Source organism: Cupressus sempervirens, chromosome 10 (genome assembly GCF_028749045.1).
Source record: "Cupressus sempervirens isolate cs-2001-9-10 chromosome 10, ASM2874904v1, whole genome shotgun sequence".
Taxonomy (NCBI): Eukaryota; Viridiplantae; Streptophyta; class Pinopsida; order Cupressales; family Cupressaceae; genus Cupressus; species Cupressus sempervirens.
In genome coordinates this window covers 296,890,911-296,916,539 of record NC_143127.1, presented here as the reverse complement: position 1 = coordinate 296,916,539, position 25,629 = coordinate 296,890,911, and the positions used below count along the sequence as shown (strand labels likewise).

At 37.5% G+C, this 25,629-nt stretch overlaps 1 protein-coding gene and 1 pseudogene across 4 annotated transcripts in view; both read right to left on the bottom strand.

Annotated features, from left to right (window-relative positions):
* LOC149533815 (uncharacterized) overlaps nt 1-25,629 on the bottom strand; it is a 199,487-nt gene that overhangs the window by 90,933 nt on the left and 82,925 nt on the right. For all 4 annotated transcript variants that reach the window (XR_016356781.1, XM_089803635.1, XM_089803633.1 and 1 more), the window contains exon 5: nt 5,651-5,835. Coding sequence is in view for 3 of the 4 variants with exons in the window: in XM_089803635.1 (XP_089659761.1) it covers nt 5,651-5,835 (185 nt within the window). In the remaining variant the exon portion in view is untranslated. The remainder of the gene's footprint in view (nt 1-5,650; nt 5,836-25,629) is intronic.
* LOC149533816 (putative serine acetyltransferase 1) lies at nt 19,874-20,929 on the bottom strand (annotated as a pseudogene).

Here is a 25,629-nt window from a genome sequence, read left to right as displayed (position 1 = left end):
TATTTTCTGACAACACAACAATATTGTTTTCAGCATTAATCCCTCTGTTATATGTTTATAATCAATCTTACACATATTCTTGATGATCTTGTGTACCACATGGATATTTTCTTTGACATCAATGACAACATCTCAACATATCAAAATATCAAAGTATAGTGATATACATGCATGCATAGAATCATCGATCATTCTATTGATATTTATCATCCATGTTTATCTGCCTGAAGCTATCATTATCAACAGCTCCAAGGTAAGGGACTTAATTAACATTGAAACCCAGTTATAAACAATGAACAAGGTTACAATCAAGGATGTGTATCCTTAATGTAAACCAACATGATGATGTAGGATTGGGTGTCACGTCATAAACAACTAGCACTTAACCAAGGGAAAAGTAGATCCTTGAGAAAATGAGAGAGAGAGAGAGAGAGAGAGATGATACCCTTGCCCCCCAAGTGTAGGAACAAAGATAAAGAAGACCCATTATGCTACTTACAAAGTGGACCATGCATGACAAAGAGACCCCAAGAAAAAGGCAAAGATCGTTACATGGTGTGGAGCAACATAATAGGGCCTTAGTAGTTATTTAGAAAAATTGGTATTGAAAAAGAACTCATTGCGAGGTGATATACAAATAATAGCATTATCAATGAGTTGTTTGATTTTGTAACGTAAAGCTTGACATCATTAGTAGAGTAATCATGATGGCCATGATACATGCAAAAAGGAAGAGTTATAAGACGTGGACTACATTTCTTGTTGTGCTTAGGTCTAGTAATCACCTCAGCACAAACAAGCTTAGACAAAATTATTTCTTGATTGAAAGTGAATGGAGGTGTTGGTTGATGAAGAAAAGGATGTAGACAAAGAATAAGGTTCAAAACTTTGTAGCACACATCCCGAATTATGTTTTAGTGTTATTTATGATGGTGTTAACTGTTTGTAGCTGCTTATACAGATTAAGGCCTAGTCCATAAGAATGCTCATGGCCTAGTCCATAAGAATGCTCATGGCCTCCCATTTCCTTAGGGCATTTGAATTCCTTGTTCTTGTTTACCATATGCATTGCCAATGAATCCATATTTTGCTAATAGATGATAACCAGGACCACAACAAGAAGCCATATCAGAAAGAGATAATGAAACTTCCGTAGTCACTATGTCATCACATCTAGGTTTCACAAATTCATTAGGGGCAGAAGCAGCGACAAAAACTGTTGCTAATCTCATTAGACATAGGAGTCGATTTGAATTGTTTGTCAGATTTAGATTGCATAAATTGAAGGTCTGAAACTTTATGTTCTCCAATGAAACTCAATGTGAAATCTAAGGATCCCCATCGTCATCTGAAAGAGAACTAGAGGAATGAGGATCATCATTAGATTCTTGATCTTGTTTGTCCTTTAAGAGACACGGGAGTAGTGCTTAATTGAGCATTCAAACAACTATTCAATCCGTCATCCGCGTGAAGAGTATACATCACATTATAGCAAATAAACTTGACTTTTTGATAAAGAGTTGAAGGAATAGCATGCATCTTATGTAAGCAAGGTCTACCCAAAAGAAGGTTGTAATTAAGAGGTCCAGGCATCACATATATAGAAGTATCCAAAATAATTGGACCTACTTTAATAGGTAAAGTGATGATCCCTAAGGTCTTCTTACAAACATTATCAAAGCCACGTATAGGAATGTTATCAGGTGAAATAGTTGAAAGATCGACTTTAATTTCTTTGGGCATATTCATACTACAAACACTAAGCCCGGACCCGTTATCAATTAAGATTCAAAGAATGAGATTAACATTGATGGGGATAACTACCATAAGAGCATCATAGTATGTTGAATTTGTTTAGGAGGCAAATCATCGTAGGTAAACACAATTTGGGTTGGGACAAGGGTAGCATGCATGCATTGCAAAAAGGAATTGATGTTATCTTGATTAGGTAGTAGAGTTAAAAAAGTAGTTAAAAGCTTTTTGCAAGCCTTCATGATATCTAAGAGAAGTTTGAAGAAGTTACCAAAGAGAAATCTTAGCAAGGGTATTACGTAGTCGCTCTACCAAATCATAGCCCTTTCCAATATTTTGGGGAAGGCAAGGTGGAGGAGAAAGACCGGGTTGAGAAGGTGTTGAGAGAAGTAGGAATAATTGAATTAGCAGGGTGAGGATTATTTCTTGTACAATAGGTGTGAGCAACTGCATGATAATTCTTAATAAATTCCAATGGACTTCTTGGTATATCTTTCATAGTTATAATAGGCTTGTTTGAACACCCTTTACTATAATCATAGGTGTAGTGAAAGTTGGAGTAGATTGTAGAGGACAATTGTTGATAGTGAAGAGAGGTTTATTGGGAGTTTGAGAGGCAGTTGATTGAGGTTAACCCTTTACACATATCATATGTTTGTTGACTATTGAAGCTTGAGCATGAATATTGATAACATTAGCTTGAGTAGGCTTTTGATTCTTCATTTGTTCATCACTAGAAGGGAGAGCATTAAGGAGATTGATATTATCCTTTTTTCTAAGGTATCCTAATAATAGGGAATATGGGCCTACTTTAAGGCTACATCTCTACTAGGAGTATCAAATAAAGGCAAAGTGATATTAAGAAAAGTATCTATTATATCCTCTTTCACTAAGATATCCTCATAAGGAGAAGGAGAAACTTCAAGTATGAATGTCTCATCTATAGGGAAAATAGAAGAAGTGTCAACCATTATATCACCTCCTTTGACCAAGATTGTTTCATGAGGGAGACTATATTCAACATTATCACCTAGTGGTTCATCCCAGATAGTAAGATCATTGAAAACTTTAGGAGAAGTACTATTGTAATACAACATAGCTTCATTCCTAGAAGGATAGGTATCATAAAGGGAATGCTGCAATGTAGACTCATGGGGAAGCACATATAAGAGAAGAGTTAACATGAATCTTCAATACTTCTCTTGAAAGAGAGAGATTGAAAGAAGGGTTAAAGACATCATCTTGCATCAATATGGCCTCATTGAGAGGGGGATATTTAGGAGAGGAATAAAGTGATAAAATGGATGCATTGCAAGACTAATTTAAAAGAACATGAAATTTTGTTTTTTGTTTTTTGAATGTAAATGCATCAACAAGAAATGAATTGCAATGAGAACTATTGAGTACATGAAATGTAAATTTTTTGTATTTTTTGTTATTATGAAATGCAAGGATGTAAATTAGATCTAAGAGACACTGGACGCAATAACGCAAAGAAGATCTAATGAAAAATGCAATGTCAAAGAAATATAGATGTGTAAATGCAATGGAAAAGAGTTTTATCTAGATGCATGTACCATGTAACAAAGTAGATCTAGCAAGAAAACTAAATATAACACCAAAATCAAGATGGAGTTGTAAGCGGTCAGGTTCACGAAAATCTAACATAAAAATTAGGGGCACAATGAATATGTATAAATTGATTACCCCTAATTTTAAATGTCACATTAGGAAAAGCCAAAAAGTAACCTTCAAGCATAACCTTCCAAATGGCCCAAATTAGATTGGCACTACCCAAAGTGGATGCAAAGGGTGCCAATGTTGAATCTAAGTCCTTTTTCGAGATGTATACTCAAAGGATCTCTTTCTATAGCATAATCTTACCCTTTACTATTGTGTTGATGATTAATTTGATTGTGTTTATTTAGTACATATCAATTGACCAGTTGAAATGCAAGTAATGAAACACATATGACAGCCAAATGCTTGAAAGGATCATATCTAATAAAAAGTAAGTGTTACAAAATGATAAGTGAAGAATCAAACCACATATGACAGCCAAATGCTTGAAAGGATCATATCTAATAAAAAGTAAGTGTTACAAAATGATAAGTGAAGAATCAAACTTACCTTGAGTACTAGTAGAGGATGCCACTTCAAATCTGAAAATTGGGTAGCAAACAGTGACAAACTAAAAGAGAACTGCATTCAAGACCTTAGAACCTGAAACTGTTCATTCTGAAAATTTGGGAGCCTCGGGATAGGGTCAACTTTCCGAGTCAAGGGCACGTTGGGATCAAGGACAAATTGGGTCACAGTCGAGGTCGACCTTGACATGCTCTATACAAAATTTTGGATCTGGATCCGGGACCTAAGAAATGATATCTAAGATCTCAGAATTTGAGAGCCACTGGACATGATTGACATGGAGATAAGGGATGACCTAAAGGGGTTGAGGACAACAACAATCCTTCATCCGCGTGTATCTTTGGCTAGTTTAATAAAAGTTTGAAATAGATTGGCATGTAATTCTCAAATTGCTGCAAGAATCCTTCATCATTATTTGTGAACAAGAACAGATATGTTATCAAATCTCGTACAGATGGCACCGGTAGATACATACAGAATAGGTTTCAATATAAGTTCAATGAGTCTTTTCACATTGAAAGGAAGCCTTAAACCAGCTATATAATTCTGACCAGATTATTCCTTCCACTCCCCCCATATATCCCCTCCAATTCTGTCTTTTATATTATGTAATGTTCCTTTGACATGGAAAAGTCGTGACCCATTCCCTTGGTTCACAATTTAATTTTCTTTTTAATCTTGTAGTAATACTTTATAATGTGAAGTTCATATAGTATATTTAATATAAATATTTTGTGAATTTTAAGTTGATTATATCTTCTTATATAATCTATATAGTGAGATATTGTATTTGTATTTGTTATTAGATATCTATTGTATTATATTGATATTATATCAATTGTTACACTTCAGTGTTTTATTCTACTTAAATCACACAGGTTGAGGCTGGTATATTTAATTTTCTTTTCCAAAGCAGCAGAAAGATTAAGATCAGCAAGCTGTGAGGACTTGTTAAAATTATACCACCGTTTACACATCAGGCTCAATGACCTTCAGATAAGCTAGATTGAATCATCACAGGTTATTTGACTCATCGGCTATGAATGTTAAGGAAACCTCAGATAGAGTTTCAGGGCGACACTCTTTGTGCTTCCCCAGGCCCATCCAGTCAAGGCCTCTCAAACCAGGTCGTTCTAGAAGGAACATCAATAGTGCCAGCACCTGTGTAATTATTAGCAAGCGTGCTGACTCATCTATTCATATAGATTAAACTAGTTTTCCTTTACAGATTTGTCATTTCTGTCTTGTTTTAGCAATGAGTCATCTCTCTTAGATGTTTAGAGTCTAGACTATTTACATACTTTTTAGTTGATAGTCGTCTAAAAGGCTCTTCACTTTCTGTCAAGATTAGGGTTTACCCACTCTAGGTTGGCCACTCCCTTTTGTTTGACTGAGAGCCTTTCAGTTTTGGTTTTCCTTCTAGTAATCTTTCATTAGTAGCTTCCTTCAAGCCTCCTTTGGCTCCGCCCAGATCTTGTCTTTTATTGTATTTCTGAGATCCATTGACCTAAATACAGCTTGAGGACATTAGCATAATTAATTAATTAATTATATTTTGTTTTCAGGTATTGAGTCAACATTGCAATTATCTATATGGTTTCTGCCTATCCTACGGAAAATTTAAAAAACAAATTGCATATAAAAACAAAAATAATATTCAACTTGCCAAAAAGAGCCTACCAAAATAAGGAACCTTACTCACCACCTTTTGAAAGAAAAAAATTGTTATTGATAGACAAGCAAACAATACCTTATTCATCTTCTCTTCTTTCAATAGATTAGGTCTCCATTCACAGTCTATTCCAGCAATCTCAATTGTGGAAAAATGTTTGAGAGCATTAGCCAAACCATCAGCCGTGTCAACCCAAATAACATTTTCTTCAGAAATATAGTCTGACACTTGCAAGTAGTTAGGCTTAGTCGCTCTTCCCTGGTCTGCAACCAACCATGCAGTAAATATAGCGATCAAAGTATTTTCATCGCCATTGATATGAAGTTTCTAAAACCAAATAAATTAAAATTTTCATTAGAAAAAATGGATTTGGAAATAGGTATGGGATTATTTAATGGCCTTATTCACCTAGAAAACATGGAGAGGAAATTTAGGCTCTTGCAAAGTTATATCATGGAGAGGCAATCTAAATGATATATTCAATGGTGAAAATATATGTACCGCCTCAATATTTTATATATGATTTCTTTAACACATCAATGCAAATTTGAGTACAGACTGATAGTTAAACTAATCCTTAGATGTGGACAAAATAATAACAATTTTTGTAGGTGTCACTTTCATCTAATTCAAGTAATTCTCTAGTAAACTTGAACAGGATTTCATGCTAGAACTTGTTTACCGTTAGCATCACAATAAAGTTTTCAAAAAATGCACATTCTACTCAAATGAACTTAGAGATAACTTCAACAGAAATCCAACTTTGTTAGAACAAATGCAACCTGCAGAACAACTTACAATCAAGTTATGGATATCATACCTTGATCCATCTTGTGGGGCATAGAGTGCTTATTTGTATGGTTAGCTTGAGGATTTCTTAACTTTGTGATCATACCATGAAAAATGCATCACTCAAAAGTTCTCCAAAAGCACAGAACGTGTAGAACCCAATGAAAAGGTGTAAAACTATGTCCAGAAAAGTATGTACTCCAAAAAATCAATTTGTTTGTCATGTCCACATTTTAGAATTAAAAAAATTAATATTAGCCCAATCACTTTATTTTCAAATGGCCAACTTAAATATTATTATAAAGTCTGTAATATTTAAATAAATGTTTTAACACTTTATTTAATAATTTAAAAAGAGCTTTGAGTGTGTTTTAAAAGTATTTTAAGATAAAAGTAAACGTAAAAATTAAAAATTAAAATAAACTAGAAGGCTAGAGAGGGCACCTATAAATGACAAGTTAACGCTCAAAGCAAAGCATCTAATTTTGTTATTTTCAATTATTTGTTTTGTTGGTGTAATTAAATTTTACTAACTACGCTTTACTTAAATTTACTTAGGGTAATGCATTTGCTTATTAGTTGTCATTGAGATACATAGGAGATACATTTTATTTTAGCACATGGTGTAGGAGAAATACACTTGAACTTAGTCGTTATCTCACATTTCTTTGTTTGTGAGATCCAACTTTGTGCTCTTATCGCATTATCATCCTCTCATTGTTGCACATACTTTGTTATACAATGGAGATTGATCCACCTTTGGTAGACAGTAGATTACACCTTGTCTAGTCGATAGTTTATCACTTGCATCGCTTCTAGATATCATGCATTGTCTATATATTCAGGCAATCTACATTACACACATCTGAATATTGATTTGGGTATCCATTATTATTTGATCAATATTGAATCAATCATTTGATCATCTTGTCTCTCTTATTTGTGCTATCTATTGAGCTTCTAGATCTTCGCATTTTCACTCTTTGCCTTAGGTAAAATTGTTACAAGGTATCAGAACCATAGGAGTTTCATTAAATAGCCATCGGAGAGCATTTGCTTCATCTTGGAAAGGCCATCAGATTCAAGATATCAGCAGCTTGTAGGAGCATCTAGAACAAGAGCTCACCTCACCATTGCATCCAGGTGGTTGTTCTGAAGAACTTTGACTATAAATTTGCCTACCTTTGAAAAAAGTCAAATCTGAGGCAAAAACAAATTTGTGAATCAGACAAATAAACCCTGATTTGCAATTTGGTATGTTTTCTCAGAATTAATCTTCAAATATGGAAATATTATTCAAATGTTGGATTTGTAATATTTCCATTTTTTCGAAACTGCAATTATTCTTCCATATCAGCTGTTAAAAAAATGAACCAAAAATATAAGAATACAGCAGATGAAAACAATTAGAGAACACCAAAATTTATCCTAGGAAAAACCCTCCTTGCTGAGGGAAGAAACCAAGCCCACCAAAAGATAGATCTTTTATTAGAAATACCAAAACCAATTACAAGATCGTAGTACGTAATAAAGTAATATTCTAATTAAAACTAGTTAAGCTTGGTTGGGTTTGGGTAGTTAGGAAGCGAGGAGATGCGTCGGTTGGTTTTCCCAACCAACCGACCCTTATATAAGAACATTGGAATATGGACGATGTACTCATATTTTGGTAATCAATAAAAGTAATTGTATTTCCTTGCCATCTTGATATGTTGGTACTTGTAATGAATGTTCCATTTGATATTATTGAATCTACATCTTAGTGCTTTGTATAACGTGTGATAATCACCATTCTACATTTTTGCGTCATTGCCTAAGTCTGATCCTGGAGGTCGTCGGTGAGGCAGGATGGAGTAATGGGAAGACCCTTCCTACCATGTATACAAATAACGAATAGTGATGATGAAGAGGAAATAACCAGAGAAGATTAGTTAACACACGATCTGGTGACGACCTGGGAAGTTTCTATTGACCAGTACGTGCAAAGGGAAGCCCACGAGAGACCAGTTCTGAAGTGCATGGTATGGGATGAACTTTCGATACCACCAGCAACGTACGATCTACTTGGACAGATTCCTTGACTATTGGCAAGAAACTTGGTACTTGTGGAGGAAGAAAGAGCGGAAACAGAAAGAGAATGAAGAAGGCAACAAGTACTCCAGCAGTTCGTTGAAAGGACATTGGAACAAGAACTGGAGGACCGTGATAATTCAAGGTAGGTAAATAGATACTAAACCAATTCATGCCCCTAATTCCAAACAAATATCTAAGGTGGGTGCCAGAGGAAGAAATTGAGGAGGAAGTCACCCTGAGGACATTACACCTCCAACTATAGGAGGAAAGACATCATCATCTAAGGGGACAAGTGGACCACTTCAGAATCCAAGAAAGGTTGATTGAAAATACAATCGAAGGAATAGCCAATTTGGCTATCTCTGAGGCTCTAGGAAGGAAGACAAGGTGCAGAAATCCTAAAACCCCTGCACACAAAGAGCATCGACAGGAACAAAACTCCAGCCTAGGAGAAGGAGATACTATTGGGACAAGCACCCAAGAATCTAGCCTGTCAGGAAGGAGCTTACCGTCAAGAGGGAGTGTCCGGTCAAGAGGGAGCGTCCCAACAAGAGGGAGAGTCTTGGTAGGAGGGAGTGTCCCGACAGGAGGGAAAAATAGTAGAAGAATGACAATGGCCAAATAAAAACTCCCTAGATTCTCGGAGGACCCACACGTCACTGTAAAACATGCATAACCATATGGCAAGCAAATGAAGAGAATGATGCGAACGAATGGCTAAAAGCATTTCCAACCACACTAAGAGGTATAGCCATTGACTAGTATAGAGATTTGGAGGCAGGCAAGAAGAATACATGGAATAATCTCCATATAGCCTTTGAAGAAGAATTCTGACTCTTTCAAGACGATGATGAAATAGTGACAGAGATCTATAATATAAGGGAAGAATGAATCTATCAGAGCACATAGTAGGAGGTTGAAGGAATTGATAGCAAAACTTGACAACAACCCTACGGATGGATTGAAGAAAATGTCGTTTATTGAAGGGTTGACGTTGTCCCTAAGAAAAAAGTGAAAATAGTTCCACCGTCATCCTTTGTCGATGCGTGTACTCGTGCAATGGATATAGAAAGTGAGATCAAAACTTCCAAGGCCAAGAGGCATGGAAGCAAAGTGAAAGCTCAGAAGAAGCGGAGATGAATCCAAGACCATCCAAGCCCTAAGGAAGGATATGATGCAGTTAATGAAGAAGGTAGCAGGAAGTAAGGAAGAGAAAAGAGAAGGGAGAGAACAATGGTACACAAACTGCGAAAAGGAGGGCCATACAAAAGGGACATGCCCGTGAAAAGCATTTTGTGAGATTTGTTTGGTGTTGGGACATGCAATCAAGGATTGTCCTTACACTCTAAAAACACGGAATGTGCAAGTATTCTTCACCCAGGGAGAACAATCCACACCAACTTCCACCCCTCCACAAAATACAAATACAGAAGCCTCACCTGGAGATTATAGAAATAATAGATGGGGGAATAATAATAACAGCAATAACAACAACAATAACAACACACCTAGAGATCTATCCAATATGACTTAAGGGAAGACCTATGATCCAATGTAGGTGGTACAATGAATGGGGGCATTTTGCAAGAGATTTCCAGAATGAAGGAGTACATAATCGAGGAATGTTGTGTAAATGGTGCGGACCAAGCAATCATGAGGATGTGAATTGCCCTAGGCAAAAAGGGGTGAACATTTTGGATATTGCAGAACAAGAAAGAGACATTCAAGACAACATGACAACAAAAGGGAAGGCAAGTACGAATAAACTTCCTACCAACTAGCATGTGTCGAACATCATGAAACAAGTACTGGAGACCACAATTCTGGTGAAAACTATAAATCTACTGGAAACACTACCTCAGTTACGAGTAGCATTAACACAAGGACTAAGCATCATAGGGGTACCCCTTAAAGAGGAGGAAGTACAAGCCGGAAAGGAGAACAACACCCTATTCACCATAAGAATAGGCAAGACACCAGTAGTGGTCGAATGGAAATAATGGCGTATAAACTATTGAATACCATTATCGATGGAGGATCTGGCATGAATGTCTTATCTGAGGAAACAAGGAAAGCAATAGAGAAACCCACACTCTGGCCACCCACATTCCAACTGGTAGGTGCAGATCAACATGAAATCAAGCCAATAAGAACCCTAATGGCGCAAAAGGTGGTAATTGGTACACAACAGTTTCTTCTGGATTTTGTGGTGATCACTTTAGAGAAGAAAGGGTACAATGCATTGTTGGGAAGAGGATGGCTAGTCACAACAAAGGCCACCCATAATTGGAAGAGAAATAACTTGTCCATAGAGGTAGATGGCAGAAAGTACACAATAGATCTAAGGAACCAATCCGTGAGTCAAGACCTGGCATCAGATTCTGAGTTAGAAGGTGAAGATAGAGAAGGGGTGGACCCAGATGAAGGAGAGCTCCGACTTAGGGAGTGCTCGAAAGATGAGACAAGCTCTCTTAATGGCCCATTTCACTAGCAGATGGGAGACTATGAAGTATTCCAGCCATAATGTAATATGCTGCAAATCCAAGAAGCCAAATCAAAAGAAGGATACCCGGAAGGTTATAAGGCGTACACAGAGGGTATGGCAACACTCAATAATGAACCAACACACATATTTGTTAAGGAAGTAGAATACAAGGAGACTGAGTTACAAACAATAAACCTAGGTGAGAAGGACCAACCCAAGGAGATTCTCATAGGGGATAACTAGGACCTCGTATTGAAGGCAGCAGCTTTTAAAATTTTCCTAGAGTACAAGGACAACTTTGCTTGGACGTACAAGGACTTGAAAGGAGTACCCCCGAAATTGCGTGTCCATTGGATACCAATGATACCAGGAGCAAGGCCAGTGCTCAAACAACCATACCAAATGAATAAAAACTATGCAGCCATGGTCCAAGAAGAAATCACTAAAATGCTCGAAGCCGGGATAATATTCAAAGTACAAATGAGTGAATGTGTATCTCCTATAGTCATATCATTGAAGGACGGAAACCAAATTTGGATGTGTCGACTTCAGATGCCTCAATGCGGTAACTATAAAAGATCCTTTTCCAATTCCTTTTACTAATAGCATCCTCGAAGAGGTGGCCTGCCATGAAATGTACTCCTTCATGGACGGGTTTTCAAGATATAATTAGATTAGTATTGCCAAGGAGGATAAGCTGAAGACTACATTTGTTGTTGAAGATGGGGTGTATGTTTATAACAACATGTCGTTTGGGTTGTGCAATGGACCAACCAAGTTTTAAAGGATCATACTACATATTTGAACGGAATGTCTATAGGGAGCTTTAAGGCCTTCCACGATGATTGGTTAATCTATAGTGGGAAGGAGCAACACCTCAAAATCATTGGCGAATGCATGGATCATTGTAGAAGGGCAAGGTTGGCTTTGAATCCCAAGAAATGCAGAATCATGGTCCCGCAAGGAAGACTTCTTGGCTATATAGTATACAAGAGTTGAAAACAAACCCAGACAAGATCAAGGTAATTTTAGACATGGAAGCTCCATCAGATGTAAGTAGTGTTAAGTTTTTTTTAGGGCATGTGGGGTACTATAGGAGATTTATGAAGGGATTTGCAGACGTATCTCTACCCCTAGAAAAACTAACCAAAAAAGGAGAATGGTTTGCTTGGGAGAAAGATCAGGAGGCTTTTAAGGAGTTAAAGAAGAGACTTGTGGGTGCTCGAATTCTCATATACCCTAACTAGAACAAGGAATTCCACGTTCATGTGGACACATTAAATTATGCAATAGGTGCCACCTTAGCACAAACTGGGAAGGAAGGATTCGACCATCCAGTGTACTTTGCAAGCAGGCTGCTATCAAAGGTGGAGCGCAATTATAGCACCATCAAAAGGGAAGTTTTAGGTATGGTGTATGCAGTACAAGAATTTAGACATTACTTATTAGCTACACCATTTACATTCTTTGTACATCATCAAGCACTCATGTATCTGGTGAGCAAGCTTGTGATTCAAGGAAGAGTGAGTAGGTGGCTAATCCTGTTGCAAGAATTTACTTTTAAAATCATAGTGCGGTCGGGGAAAAGTCATGTTATTGCAGATCAATTGTCAAGAATCAAGTCAGGAGAAGCCTCTAGAAGCGGAGTAAATGAGAACTTCCTTGATGCCCACCTCTTCCAAATTGTTGTACTACCACGGTGGTATGAAGAGATTAGGGAGTACCTGCAACTGCTACCTTCCCAAGGGAAATGTGGGCTACAAAAAGGAGAAAAATTGCACTCAAGACCAGGACATTCTAGTTGATCAAGGGATTGTTGTATAAGATGGGGTCGGACAAGGTATTAAGGAGATGCATCATGGAGGAAGAAATTTTGAGAGTTCTGAGAGAATCCCACGAGAAACTGGCAGGAGGCTGCATGGGACCGTACGCTACAGCTTGGAAGGTATTATTGGCAGGACTATGGTGGCCCATATTGTATGTAAATGCTCGAGAATGAGTTTTAAGCTGACACATGCCAAAGGGCAAGTTACCTTTGAAAAGAGATTTTATATCATTATTTCCATGACAACCACAAGAACTATTTGAGCGTTGGGGGTTGGGCTTTGTAGGGCCCTTGCCTATTAGCAGTAATCAGAGATGCAAATACATAGTAGTGGCAATGGAATATCTTGCAAAATGGGCAGAGGTGCAGGCACTCCTTGACAACATGACTCTCAATATGGCAAAATTTCTATATGAACAGGTAGTAACAAGATTTGGTATACCAATACAGTTGACGAGTGACAAAGGGGTGCACATTGTTAATCAGGTTATCAGAACTATGACAAGTGAGTATAGAAATTTCAATTCCTTTTCCAGTCCATACTATCCAAGGGCAAATGGTCAGGAAGATTCCACAAATAAAATATTGGTAGCAATCTTGTATAAGACCTGTGGAGTTGAAAAATAAGATTAGGAGGAGAGACTTTCGGCAATCATCTGGGCCTACAAAACTACCTACAAGGCTACCGACAGGACAAACTCCCTTTCACCTCATGTACAAACAATAAGCAGTATTGCCAATGGAATATGTAGTACTCAGCCTAAGAATAGTTATGGAACACCAACCGGGAGATGTAGAGAATTTCAAAGGAAGACTACATACTTTGATAAAACTGGATGAGAAAAGAACATTAGCTCAATGGGTGACCAAAGTAGCCCAAAGGAGGAGAATGTTCTGGCACAACAAGCATATTAAAAAGATGAATTTTAGACCTGGAAAACTGGTACTTAAGTACAATGGAAAAAATGAAATAAAGCCAGGCAAGTTTAGGGTAAGATGGCTCGGGCCATACAATGTCACGGAAATAAAGGACAATGGGGCACTCAGATTATGTACCTTAGAAAACAAACCCTTAAAAGACTTTGTTAATGGATCGAAATTAAAGCTCCATAAGGATAGAAAGGAGTTGGGTTCCAATTACTTCATAGATAGAAGTACAAGCATTAGAAAGGAAAAGAGAATAGAAGAAGAAAGAAAGGGGACTTTCCAAATAACGCTAAGGGAAAACAACTTTAAGACCTCTCTATAGAAACCCAGGGGATACCATCCAAGCATTTCATCCTATAAGTTGAGTGGGCAAAAGGAAGAGACAGAACAGGTCGTACAAGGAAATCACGAAGCAATTGTACAAACACAAGAAGGAATAACCATACAATCGGTCGTACGAATGTGAGGAAGAGATAGGCATATGGCTTGCCATACGTACAAGAGAGGAAGTACATTTCGCATGACAAAAACAACAAATCTCAGTGTAGGACAAAGACTCACCACAAACACACAACAAGGAGGAAGTCCAGCAACCGTACGGATTGGAGGAAGATAGGTCGTACGAGAAACACGGAGCAAAGTTGGGACCGTACGGAGTACAAGGAGCAAGGTACGGAGTAGGAGGGGTATCGTACAGCGTGAAAAAGTGTGAGTACAAACAAGAAGTTGGAGACCGTACAAGCAAGGAAGTTGACAGTTGTACAAGTGGTCATACGAGCAAAACATACGGACTCACTTAATACCGTACTATTGGCAGTTGTATGGGCAGGGGCAGGGTCATTCGACTGAAGATTTGTACCCATACAGACAAGAGGTATGCACAACATTAAGGAGGTACTTGCAAGAAGAAATTAAATGCTGCCACTTGGAGAACAGAAACGGTTGGGGAATTAAAAGGAGTCGAATACTTGCATCACCTGATAAAATGGTAAAGACAAGCATTGGAAATCCTAGCAGAGGGAAAATCAGTGATTCTAAGAAGAAGAATCCAAGCTTGCGAATGAGGAAGACGATGGAAAAATGCAAACAAGAAGGACAAAGGGAAAATGGCAAAAAAGACTACGGCTGCCAACATTACTTTTGAAAGTGTCATAGGGAGTTAATGTCGCACGTGGTGGGAGCATGTAGAAAAAAACCACCCTCTGAAAACGACGCTACAGAAAGCAGAGGTAGATAAAATAATTTCAATGCCAATGTTTAATTTAAAAGAATATGAATTTGTATTACGCACCATGGTGGCTAGCTATGATAAGAATGCCACTAATTTGATAATTCAGTATTTGAAGCAAACCATAACAATCCACTACTATGCAAAGGAAATAAATAAGGTTTTTGGAATTCCTAACCGGGGGCAAGAATTAGCAAAAACTCTAATGACAATAGAGAAAAAAAAGAAGTGGTTAGAATTGATGTACAGGAAGGATCTCGCAAAACAGGAATGGGAAGGAATTTTGAAGAATAGTAGGGGCCTTAAGAAAGTTTTCATAGATAACGAAGAATGGCGATGCATTCTAAACCTAGTTAAAAGCAAACTCATAGCCGGAAGTCACGCATCAGATATCGCTTTATGGATGTTGCTTGTGGTTGAAGGATTGAATAAGGGACAGGTGTACAACTGGGCGCAATTTCTTTTAGAAAGACTTCAAGAATTCATGGAGTTGAAGCACAAGGCATTCTACGTGCCACACTATGCAATAGCCTTATTTCTAGAAGCAGTTCTAAATTAGTTGGACCCTGAGCCTAGAGGAGCATTGGTTCCAGCAAACCGAGTAGAACCCTACAGGCCAACAATGACATATTGGGTTCACATGGACACCTTTGGAGCAAGGTCAAGTAGCGAAGAACCTCAGAGAAACAAATTAAAACAAGCAGCCACATAGGTAGCATTGGTGGAGAGCTCAAGTCAGGAAGAAGGTGGAGAGGATAGTTCAGAAGAGGGTGAAAGTAGTACAGACACATCCTCCTTCTCTAACTCCTTAGAAGCAGAAATCCGTCTGAGTCACTTAAAGTGTACAGCAAGAGAAGTCACTTTTTTTCCAACCACAGAAGGACCATTGCCAACAAGGGTATGTGAGTACACCCAAATCGACGAGTCTGACAATATGGAAGCCAAGATTTCAGAATTTGAAGTGAGAAATGCGGAAGAAGTTGTCGATATTGTACTTGGTACTCTGCAAGATGTATGTACCAGCACTGGTATGGAAAAGGGTGTCCTGAAGCAAGGCATCCGTACTAGCCTTAGTAGAGAGGGAAATATGATGGCAGAGAACCCAAGTGAACAGCAAAAGGAGGTTCTTCAATGGGGGGCAAAACGACTTTCACTACCAAGGGTGGCAAATTTGGTTCCTGCAAACCACTACACTCGCAGTAAGGTGATAGATCTCAGGTGTCAAAATCAATGCGGGCATAAGGTGAGGCTACAAACACCACAAGGTATGGAAGTAGACCACCCTGTTGCTTTAGTGGTACATTCTACAGGACAAATGGATGCACAAAATGAGAAGCAGGTGGAGGAACCCAAAATTGGAGAGGCAATCCCAAATGAGGACACAATATTAGAGGAAGCCAATAAACTACTTGAAGAAGAGGGATTAGCCCCTCCACCCTCACTGACCCCCTTGGAAGGGAAGAACAAACAAAGATACAAAGTGAGAGCTTAGGGTTAATGCAGAAAGCAAAATGATTCCTCAATGAATTACAAGACATGAAGCACACCACCAAGGAAATTATAATGCATGCTAAAAATCAGAATATGGAAGCCATAGTTGGAGCGGCCGAATCTTTGGTAGCATTCATGAGGAAAGATTGTCACACAAATTGGAAATTACTTCAGTAGGGTGGGTCTAAGCAAGAAGAAATAGCCACAGAATTAATAGCTAGGTACACCATACCCCTAGGGAATGCGCAGTCACCTCTCATACAGGGGCTTGCAGAGATGGAAGTTGCATTTCGAAGGACATACTTGGAACTTCAATAGGAAAAGGAAGTGACAGGCCGATTGGCAAGGCACTGGGCAATTGAAAAGACTACTGTAGAAGAACAGTGGCAAGTGGAAAAGGATGCCTTGGAGGCAAAGTGGAAGACAAAGAAAGCTTCTTTGGAGGAAAATTGGAAGATAGAGAAAGCTGCCCTAGAGGAAAAATTTTCAACAGCAGAGACAAAGAAGATGGATGCATTGTGTGTTTTGCAAGAAGCTTGTGCCAAACTGAAGGCTGCTGAACATGATCTCCTATGCCTCTGTGGACGAGCCTTGAGTCCAGGGATGTCTTCAAACCCTCCTTATTGAAGTCTGATTTTCTTTCTAGTTTTGCTGGGTAGTCATTTGGAAGACGACTTCTTTTCCGATGGGGTAAATGTAGTATGTAATAAAGTAATATTATAATTAGAACTAGTAAAGCTTGGTTGGGTTTGGGTAGTTAGGAAGTAAGGAGATGCGTCAATTGGTTTTCCCAACCAACCGACCCTTATATAAGAACTTCTGAATATGGATGTACTCACGTTTTGGTAATCAATAAAAGAAATATTATTTCCTCACCATCTTGGTATGCTGGTACTTGTAATGAATGTTCCATTTGATATTATTGAATCTATGTCCTAGTGCTCTATATAACATGTGATAATCACCATTCTACAAAGATCTCAGTCCCTTTGAAGTCTTCAATGCTCAATGATCACTCGATGATCAAAGCTTACATAATTAATAGAGATCATTGCTAAACATCCCTGATACTCAAATATACTACTCTCAGAATGTAATACTATTGGACATGCACGGGCTTGGAATGTCACACAATACTACCAAGCAAAGAAACATTCACAATGCAATAATATAGATTCTAACTTCAAACAAAACAATTGCTCTACACGTGTCACCGAATACACAACACTGTAGATTGAATTCTTACTCTAGAATTACGCCAATAACATCATCTTTGTAATAACTGAAAGACTATATTTTTGCCATGTACAGATCATACACAACAAAATTTAATCATCCACCACCAACAACTGAATACCATACAAAATCTATCATTACTTTTACACCTTGAAATGACTCTTCATATAACCCCACGACCACACTGCAGAAAATTCAAAAATGAAGATGTCGTTATGAAATCCGAACAGCCTCCTCTAGATATGAAATGACCCTTTTATAAAACTAACCGGTGCCAATGAAGGGATGAGTCAATGTGGATAGTAAAATTGTCAACAAATTAACATACTCGATGAAGTCTTCTAGAAACAATAAACACGACGAAGTCATTCAACAGAAACACAAACATGATGAAGTCTTCCAACAACAATGCCAGCAATACATGATGCGTTTAACGTACGAGTTGTAGAGGATACAGACAATCACTATAGAAAACCGTTGAAGGTAGCATCAGACATAAAACTCTTCCATAGAGCAATATTGAACAAGAATAATCTATGACACATCAATCTTTGGTCTATTCATCTTTGATCGAATGAATGAAGGTTTGAATAGCAGATCCAAGAAGTGACTTCAACAGCTTGAACAGGTCACCCAAAGAACACAAAACAATAAGAAGATCCAACATTTCAATTGCTTGAAGATAGACAAATCTCCCAAGCTCGATAATATACTTTCGGAAATGCTTGATGAAGACTTCTAACCATGCTAAAGGTGACTAGTATGCCAGAATAGCTCTTTGCTTTGGTAGCAAGACAAAAATACATTCTGAGATAGACCTTAGAACACAATTAAGAATAGCAGACGATAACTAATCACTTGGATGTGAATATCATTGAGTTGATCACTCTTACAACTACATAACTTCAACATTTGCATTATTGTATGTTCTAGAAAACTTTTGGGTCACTACACCCTGTTTTGTGTCAAATCACATTTGGAGGCTTTAGAGGTTGAAGGAAACAACTTTGATAGATCAACACTATTAGATATCGTATGTTCTCCACTCACCTTGCATAAACAATCTAGCTCTCTCTGACAATCAGCATTAGATCCATCCCAGATTGTCCATCAAATCCCATGCTCATCTCATACGAATGACATTAATAGGCCAAATACAATGATTTCAAAGCTCAAAGATTTGAATCCCAAATATCAGCATTCATTAAATTCATTGTGTCATCGTTATCAACTTCCTGCGGAAAGCATTATTTTAGCATTTTAGAAAAATTTTCTAGCGACCATTTGGGACTAAATCCCTTGGAACCATGCCAAAAAAAGCTACTAAAATACACCTGAGCAGGCCACCAAGTCATTTGAGTTGGACATGTGGCAACATAGTTGCAACATAGGTACATCGACAAAATATGACCCAATTACAAGATATAATTCGGCAACCTCAAGTGGTGGACCCTCTAATTACTCTTTGATTGTATGGTTGTTCATATCTATATAAATAGAAAAGAAATCCATTTTGCAATTTATGCGGGATATATAAAGCCACAACAATTTAACTAAAACATTGCTCAACTTGAAATGTCGTCCATAACCTGTTTGTAGCACTTCAAACAGTGGCTTGTTCATTAGTGTATTTTGGACAAAGGTTTGGGTGGACCTGTCAAAGATTGTAGTTTCAATGTTAGAGTTGATTTTTGAACGACCATAACTTGCTCACACAAACTCCTTTTTTTATGCATTTTTTTTTAATTTCAAGTAGCTTCTTGTGCTTTTTCTGAATTTGCAATTAATTTTTGGTTTTGATGTAGAGTTTTCAGAAAATTCATTTTTTCAAAGCTATATCTGAGTAATCCTGATTTTTTAAAATTTCAGAGGCTTCATTCAGGCTCATACAGACACATTTTCAAATGCAATTTTTTTTTTAAAGTGCATGATTTTTTGTCTACCTTCCAGATCTAGTATCAATTTGGAGAAATTGTAAGTGGACATATCACTTTCAGCATTTGGTCTATTTTGACACTTGTAATTGATTAGATCCTTGAGAGATCTTGTGTCTTATCTTGGAGAGTATGCTACTGCTTCATATTTTTGTGGTAATCATCAAAATCACATGACCGCTTTGGTCCATTTTTACAAGGGGCAATTGTACACGCTAAATATGAAGTGTGAAAATCATCTATTCTAAGGTAGTGCTTTGATTTAGGGTCCATTTGGTTTGTGGAATTGTAGAAATCAAGATTTCTACAAATCTCAATTTAGCCAAATTAAGGATTTACAAATCTTGAAAATGATTTTTGCAATTTTAGTAGAACTGTTTGGTTCACCTGGAAGATAAGTGGGAAGATTCCATTTGTACATTTGGTTCCTCAAATTAGAATTGGAATTATAGCGATCAACAATGGACGAAGGGAAAGGCAGATTTGAAAAGTGGAACTGTTCAGGATTCCACTCCAGATCCGATTCATCTCTTGAGCTCACCACTTTTTCCTCCTCGAATATGCATAATTCCATTTTGCCAATCTTAACATTCTTGATAATGTTAGCTTCGATGCTGATCAAGACCCCATTACCAATATTTGGATGTCTGTCGCCACCATGCTTGTCAGTGCCGCTGAGGGTAACATGGAGCAAAATAGATGCATTATCGCCAATAACTAATCACAAGCCATGCTGCATGTCCAAGCCTTGCAGTAGGATGGATGTCCATGGAAAACACTTCAGAAATCCTTCTCCGGATAGCAAGGGCAAGCACGAATCGAACTTGTGGCCAAAGAAGATGCACCACATAGTGCACCTAGCAAGCTAGGAAACCCTTGAAATTAAGCATACAATGTGAGTAGAAAACACAGGTCGGATCTCTGCTCTTCACGATGCGCATGTTGGTCTAGATCGCCTAGCGTATGTCATGGTTTTCTGTAAACAGATCCACCACCAAATTATAGAGCAATGTGCTAAGAATCGTCAAACTGGATAGCTTATTGGCTAGATGAAAAGCTAGACCCCTCTCCAATGTCTTGTCAACCAAAATTGTGGGGTATAGGGCAGGCTTTGCCTACAAAAATTTGTTGTAGCAAAAGGACTTGAAAAAACAATAAAATGTATTTTTTTACACTCAGAAAAGTGTAACCAAGTTTTGATTTCAATTCAACATAGCGAGTCAAAAGTCTAATATCCTGATTTTGAGGTAAAATTAGATCTCTGCAATTCTATTTGCATTTCAAAATTTTGGACACAAACGCAAAATTTTCCAAATCCAATTTTTACAAAAGCCAATTCCAATCTAATTCCATGAACCAAGCGGACCATTAGGGCCCGTTTGGCGAGCGGAATTGGAGTGGAATAGGCATTTGTCTATTCCAAAAATCGTCGAATTCCCCGTTTGGGTGTGCCAGCTAGGAATACGAAAGAGGCATACGAGTGGAATACGTATGCCACTTTGGACCAAAAAAAAGGGTATTGCAATTCCACCCAAAGGGGTGGAATTGGAATACCTATTCCAAACCCGCGTTTTTATGTGCTAAAAAATACCAAATTTCGGGTCCGCGTCCGTGAAGCCTCAAACTGCTTTGTCGAGAAAGACGTAGTATTATTTTTTTGTCTCCAACTTTTTCGTCCGTAGCCAAAGAGGTAGGGTTTTGATCATGGTTTTTGTTCATGCCAGTATTTGCAGGGCCATTTTTAATGGGTTTTTTTCGCATTTGATGCAGAGGTGAAGCTCAAACGACATAGGGTTTTGAATTATTTTCTCGTCCACAGCTTTTTCGTCCGTCGCCGGAGAGGTACGAGTTTGATCGTGGTTTTCGTTTGTTACGATATTTGCAGGGCCATTTTTAATGGGTTTTTATTGCATTTGCTTCAGAGGTGAAGCTCAAACGACGTGGGGTTTTGTATCATTTTTTCGTCTGCAGCTAGAGAGGTAAGGTTTTGATCTTGGTTTTTGTTTGTTTCGGCATTTGCATCATACTATAACATTTATTGTTTGTTGGAGAGGCATGTCCTGCACAATACAAAACCCGTCTTTTTGTTTGTTGTTTGTTATTTCTGTGCCTTATGACAAACTTATGTAGAACCCGCATTCCATAAGCCAGAGTTTAATGGCAATGAGAAGCAAGTGGCCGAACAACCATGATTCAGGGGGACTAGGAATATTGGGCAATTTCCATGTGGGTATCCTTGCATAAACATAAACTGAAATCAACCCTGCAACACAGATTAAGAACACACTGCTCCATGCTAAATTTCCCAACCACAGATATATCTCTCTAAGATGATGTGTCATAATGTTGTTTGCTGGATCAATACTGGCAGCCATGTTTGATAACTCATGAAACTGGATGGCATAATACAAGATAACAATTCTCATAAATTTATTGAATACAGTTAATAAGCAATCCTGACTTATTTTGGACGAACCCGAGGAAGCATCTCTGAATTATTCAGAATGGTATCCTACGTCATTTATAAACAGTTAATTTTCCCTTGATTCGCACTTTGCACCGATTGAAATATTGGATTGAAATATTGCACGACGCACAACTTTGTAATTGGATTGAAATATTGAACTGCAGCTAAAGCATCCACAAAAAAGACACAACTCAATCCTGAAATGATTTTCATTTCATGAAAAGATAATTGTAGTTTGATATGTATAATGTACACTCTGATATCTACCATGAGTTAAAAATTAGGTGATTTGTATTTTACAGTCCTTTTTGTGAGAGTGATGCACTGATACAGATGGTGTCATACCCGACAGGGTTAATATTTGTGTTAAATAACTAAATCAGTCTTTGTGGATGATATTACTATAGTGGATGAAATAGCTAACACACCGTGAAGAGTTTAATTTTGTTCAAGATCACTTCAAATGGTTAATGAAACCGGGGGTAGTTATAAATCCAGTTTTGTTTAGATTTTGATCCAAATTCGTAAAGACGGATCCAGAAATATTTTGGGGATGTGACAACTGGGGATTAATGCACAACAATTTGTGAGTTCAAATACTCGAAATCACCCGAGAGGCTCTGTATTACACTGCATCCATGTGTCCCCAAATTTTTGATGTAGACGTAGACTCGTGAGCTTCTCACAGACTTGCAACTCCAAACGCCCCAAAGAAGCGAGATTTCTGAAACTTTGTGGCAACAGAGATAGTTTTGTACATTTGCCTAAATATAATTTTAGCAATATGTATAAATTATCAAAACTGTTTGGAAAGTTTTTCTAGCTGGAACAAGGTCTTAAATCTAAATTTTCTATTAAAAAAAAAGAGAAACTACTTAAATTTTATAGAAGGCTATTCAAATTGTAAATCTAAATGTTTGAAAGAAGACAAACTACTAGAACAGTTTGGGAGTCTTTCCAAATTGAAACAATTTCTTAAATTCAAATTTTCTAAAGAAGAACAACCATCAAAACTGTCTGGAAGGATCCACAAGCTCCAACAATAGCTTAAATCCAACAGTTTTAAAGAAGACAAACTACCAAAACTGTTTGGAATCGCCTTCAACTTGGAACAAGAGCTTAAATTTAAATATTCTAAAGAAGACAAATAACCGAAATTGGGTGAAAGTATATCCAAGTTGAAACAAGAGATTAAATCCAATTTTTTTAAAGAAGACAGTCTACCAAAACTGTATGAAAGGTTCTCCAAGCATAAACAAGAGCTTAAATCCAATTTTTGTAAAGAAGTCAAACTGCCAAAATTTTCTGAGAGGCTCATAAGTTAGAACAATGGCTTCAATTCAAATATTCTAAAGAAACCAAACTATAGAAAACATTTGAAAGACTTCAAATTTCTGGAACTGAATGCTTCTAATAGAGTTGAACAGCAATATGTCAACTAATAAACTGAGTTCTATTGCAATTTATACATAAGTACAATAATTTATGTCAATTGTAGTTGTGGTCCAATTATGTTACATCTATGCCTTCTATAATTCTCAGCCATCTTGATCCCTTGTCCTTGAAGCTTACTACATGATAGAAGAAAGTATTACTGAGCAGGACATGGGTTTCATCCAACTTATTTTTAGGTAAGATTCCAGAACAAATATCTGTCTGCACCTCAAAAACATTTAGAATCTTCACAAAGTGTCAAATTGTACTAATATTAGCAATATAAATCTTTGACTTGAAAGCTGTCAATTAATTTTTCACAAATCTTTGACTTGAAAGCTGTCAATTAATTTTTCACAAATCTTTGACTTGAAAGCTATCAATTAATTTTTCACAAATCTTTGACTTGAAAGATGCTAATCAATTTGACACAGATATTTGTACAAAATTTTTTTGCCTCCACCTAACCATTTTTTGGAATCGTGATTTTCATTTATCATGTGTCAGATACTCTACAGACATGCAAGCTAACATTCAAACATTTGTGCACTCTTGTAATCCAATATGATGTTTTCAAATTTCCCATTCTTGGCCTCTCGTCTGGAGAGCTGGAGCTGCATGATTTTCCCTAATTTGTAAAATAAAGCATTTTGCCCAAGGCCAAGGGACTCCACATAAAAATGAGAAGCAATCTTTTATCATTTTCTCCTCCTAAAGGACCCTTGCACTCTTTGGCTTCATCCTACTCTAGGTTTCTTCAAAGGCCATATCAACATTTCTCTATGTTTTACTTATCTGTGATTTCGAGGAATCTAATATGTTCATTAAATGAACTATGGAAATCTTTCATACATTCATTCTCATCTTTATTAATATGGAAATCTAAATTAAATCTATATACGTGTTTATAGGGCATTTGATGGATCCTACTGCTGATAAAAGAGTTTATGGAAGCATTGTTAGGAAGATCACGCTCTTGCGTGTACTTGCAGTTTTGCTTGCAGCCCAAGCAGTACTCACAATAGCATCTTACGAAGATGCTAGAAGACAACGACGCAAGCGAAGAAGAGCTGCTTGTCCTTTCTTTAAACGTATTATATATTCTAATGACATAGATTGCCATGACCAAATACGCATGTCTAGAGCAGCTTTCTTCAAACTCGCCAATATTTTAAGGGAGAGAGGGACCATTAAAGATACGATAAACATGAAATTGGAAGAACAACTAGTCATGTTCCTACATACCCTTGGCCACAATCTAAGGAATTGTAAGATTGGCCATAACTTTGGTCACTCAGGAGAGACTGTGAGTCGCCACTTCCACAAGGTCTTGAAGGCAATCATATTGCTCCATGGCAATTACTTTTTGCCTCCTTCTATAACTACCTCTCCAGAAATTCTTGGGCAGAACCGTTTTGATCCGTACTTCAAGGTAAATCTCTTAGATTCATGCACTTTCTTGCTTGAGTATATTGTTACATATTTGACTATAATATTTTTAATGTTCTAGGATTGTGTTGGAGCAATTGATGGGACCCATATACCAGTCACCATTGATGTGGACAACCAAGCAAAATACCGTGACAGAAAAGGCAACCTATCACAAAATGTAATGGGTGTTTGTTCCTTTGACTACAAGTTTCAATATGTTCTTGCTGGTTGGGAAGGTTCAGCTACAGATAGTCGTGTTCTTGCTTCAGCTCTATCAAGAGCAGATTCACTAATAGTCCCCCCTGGTATATTTGATCATATATCTAACAATTATATAGTCATTATTGTAAACCATAGTGTTTATGTTATTTCTATCATAATACTTATTATTCTTTTGTATAGGAAAATTCTATTTAGTTGATGCTGGCTATCCAAATGTTCCTGGATTCCTCGCCCCTTATCGGTGTACGCGATACCACCTAAAAGAGTTTTCCAGAGCAAACCCGATCAACAATGCCCACGAGCTATTTAACCACCGACACTCCTCTCTTAGGAATGTGATTGAGCGCACATTTGGTATTTTGAAGCAACGTTTTCCTATCTTGAGGCATGCGACATCTTATAGTATCACAACTCAAACAAAGATTGTGTTAGCATGTTGCATACTACACAACTTCATTACCATAGAGGATGGTGTTCCACACGAAGTGGAAATTGAAGAGGACATTGATCGTGAA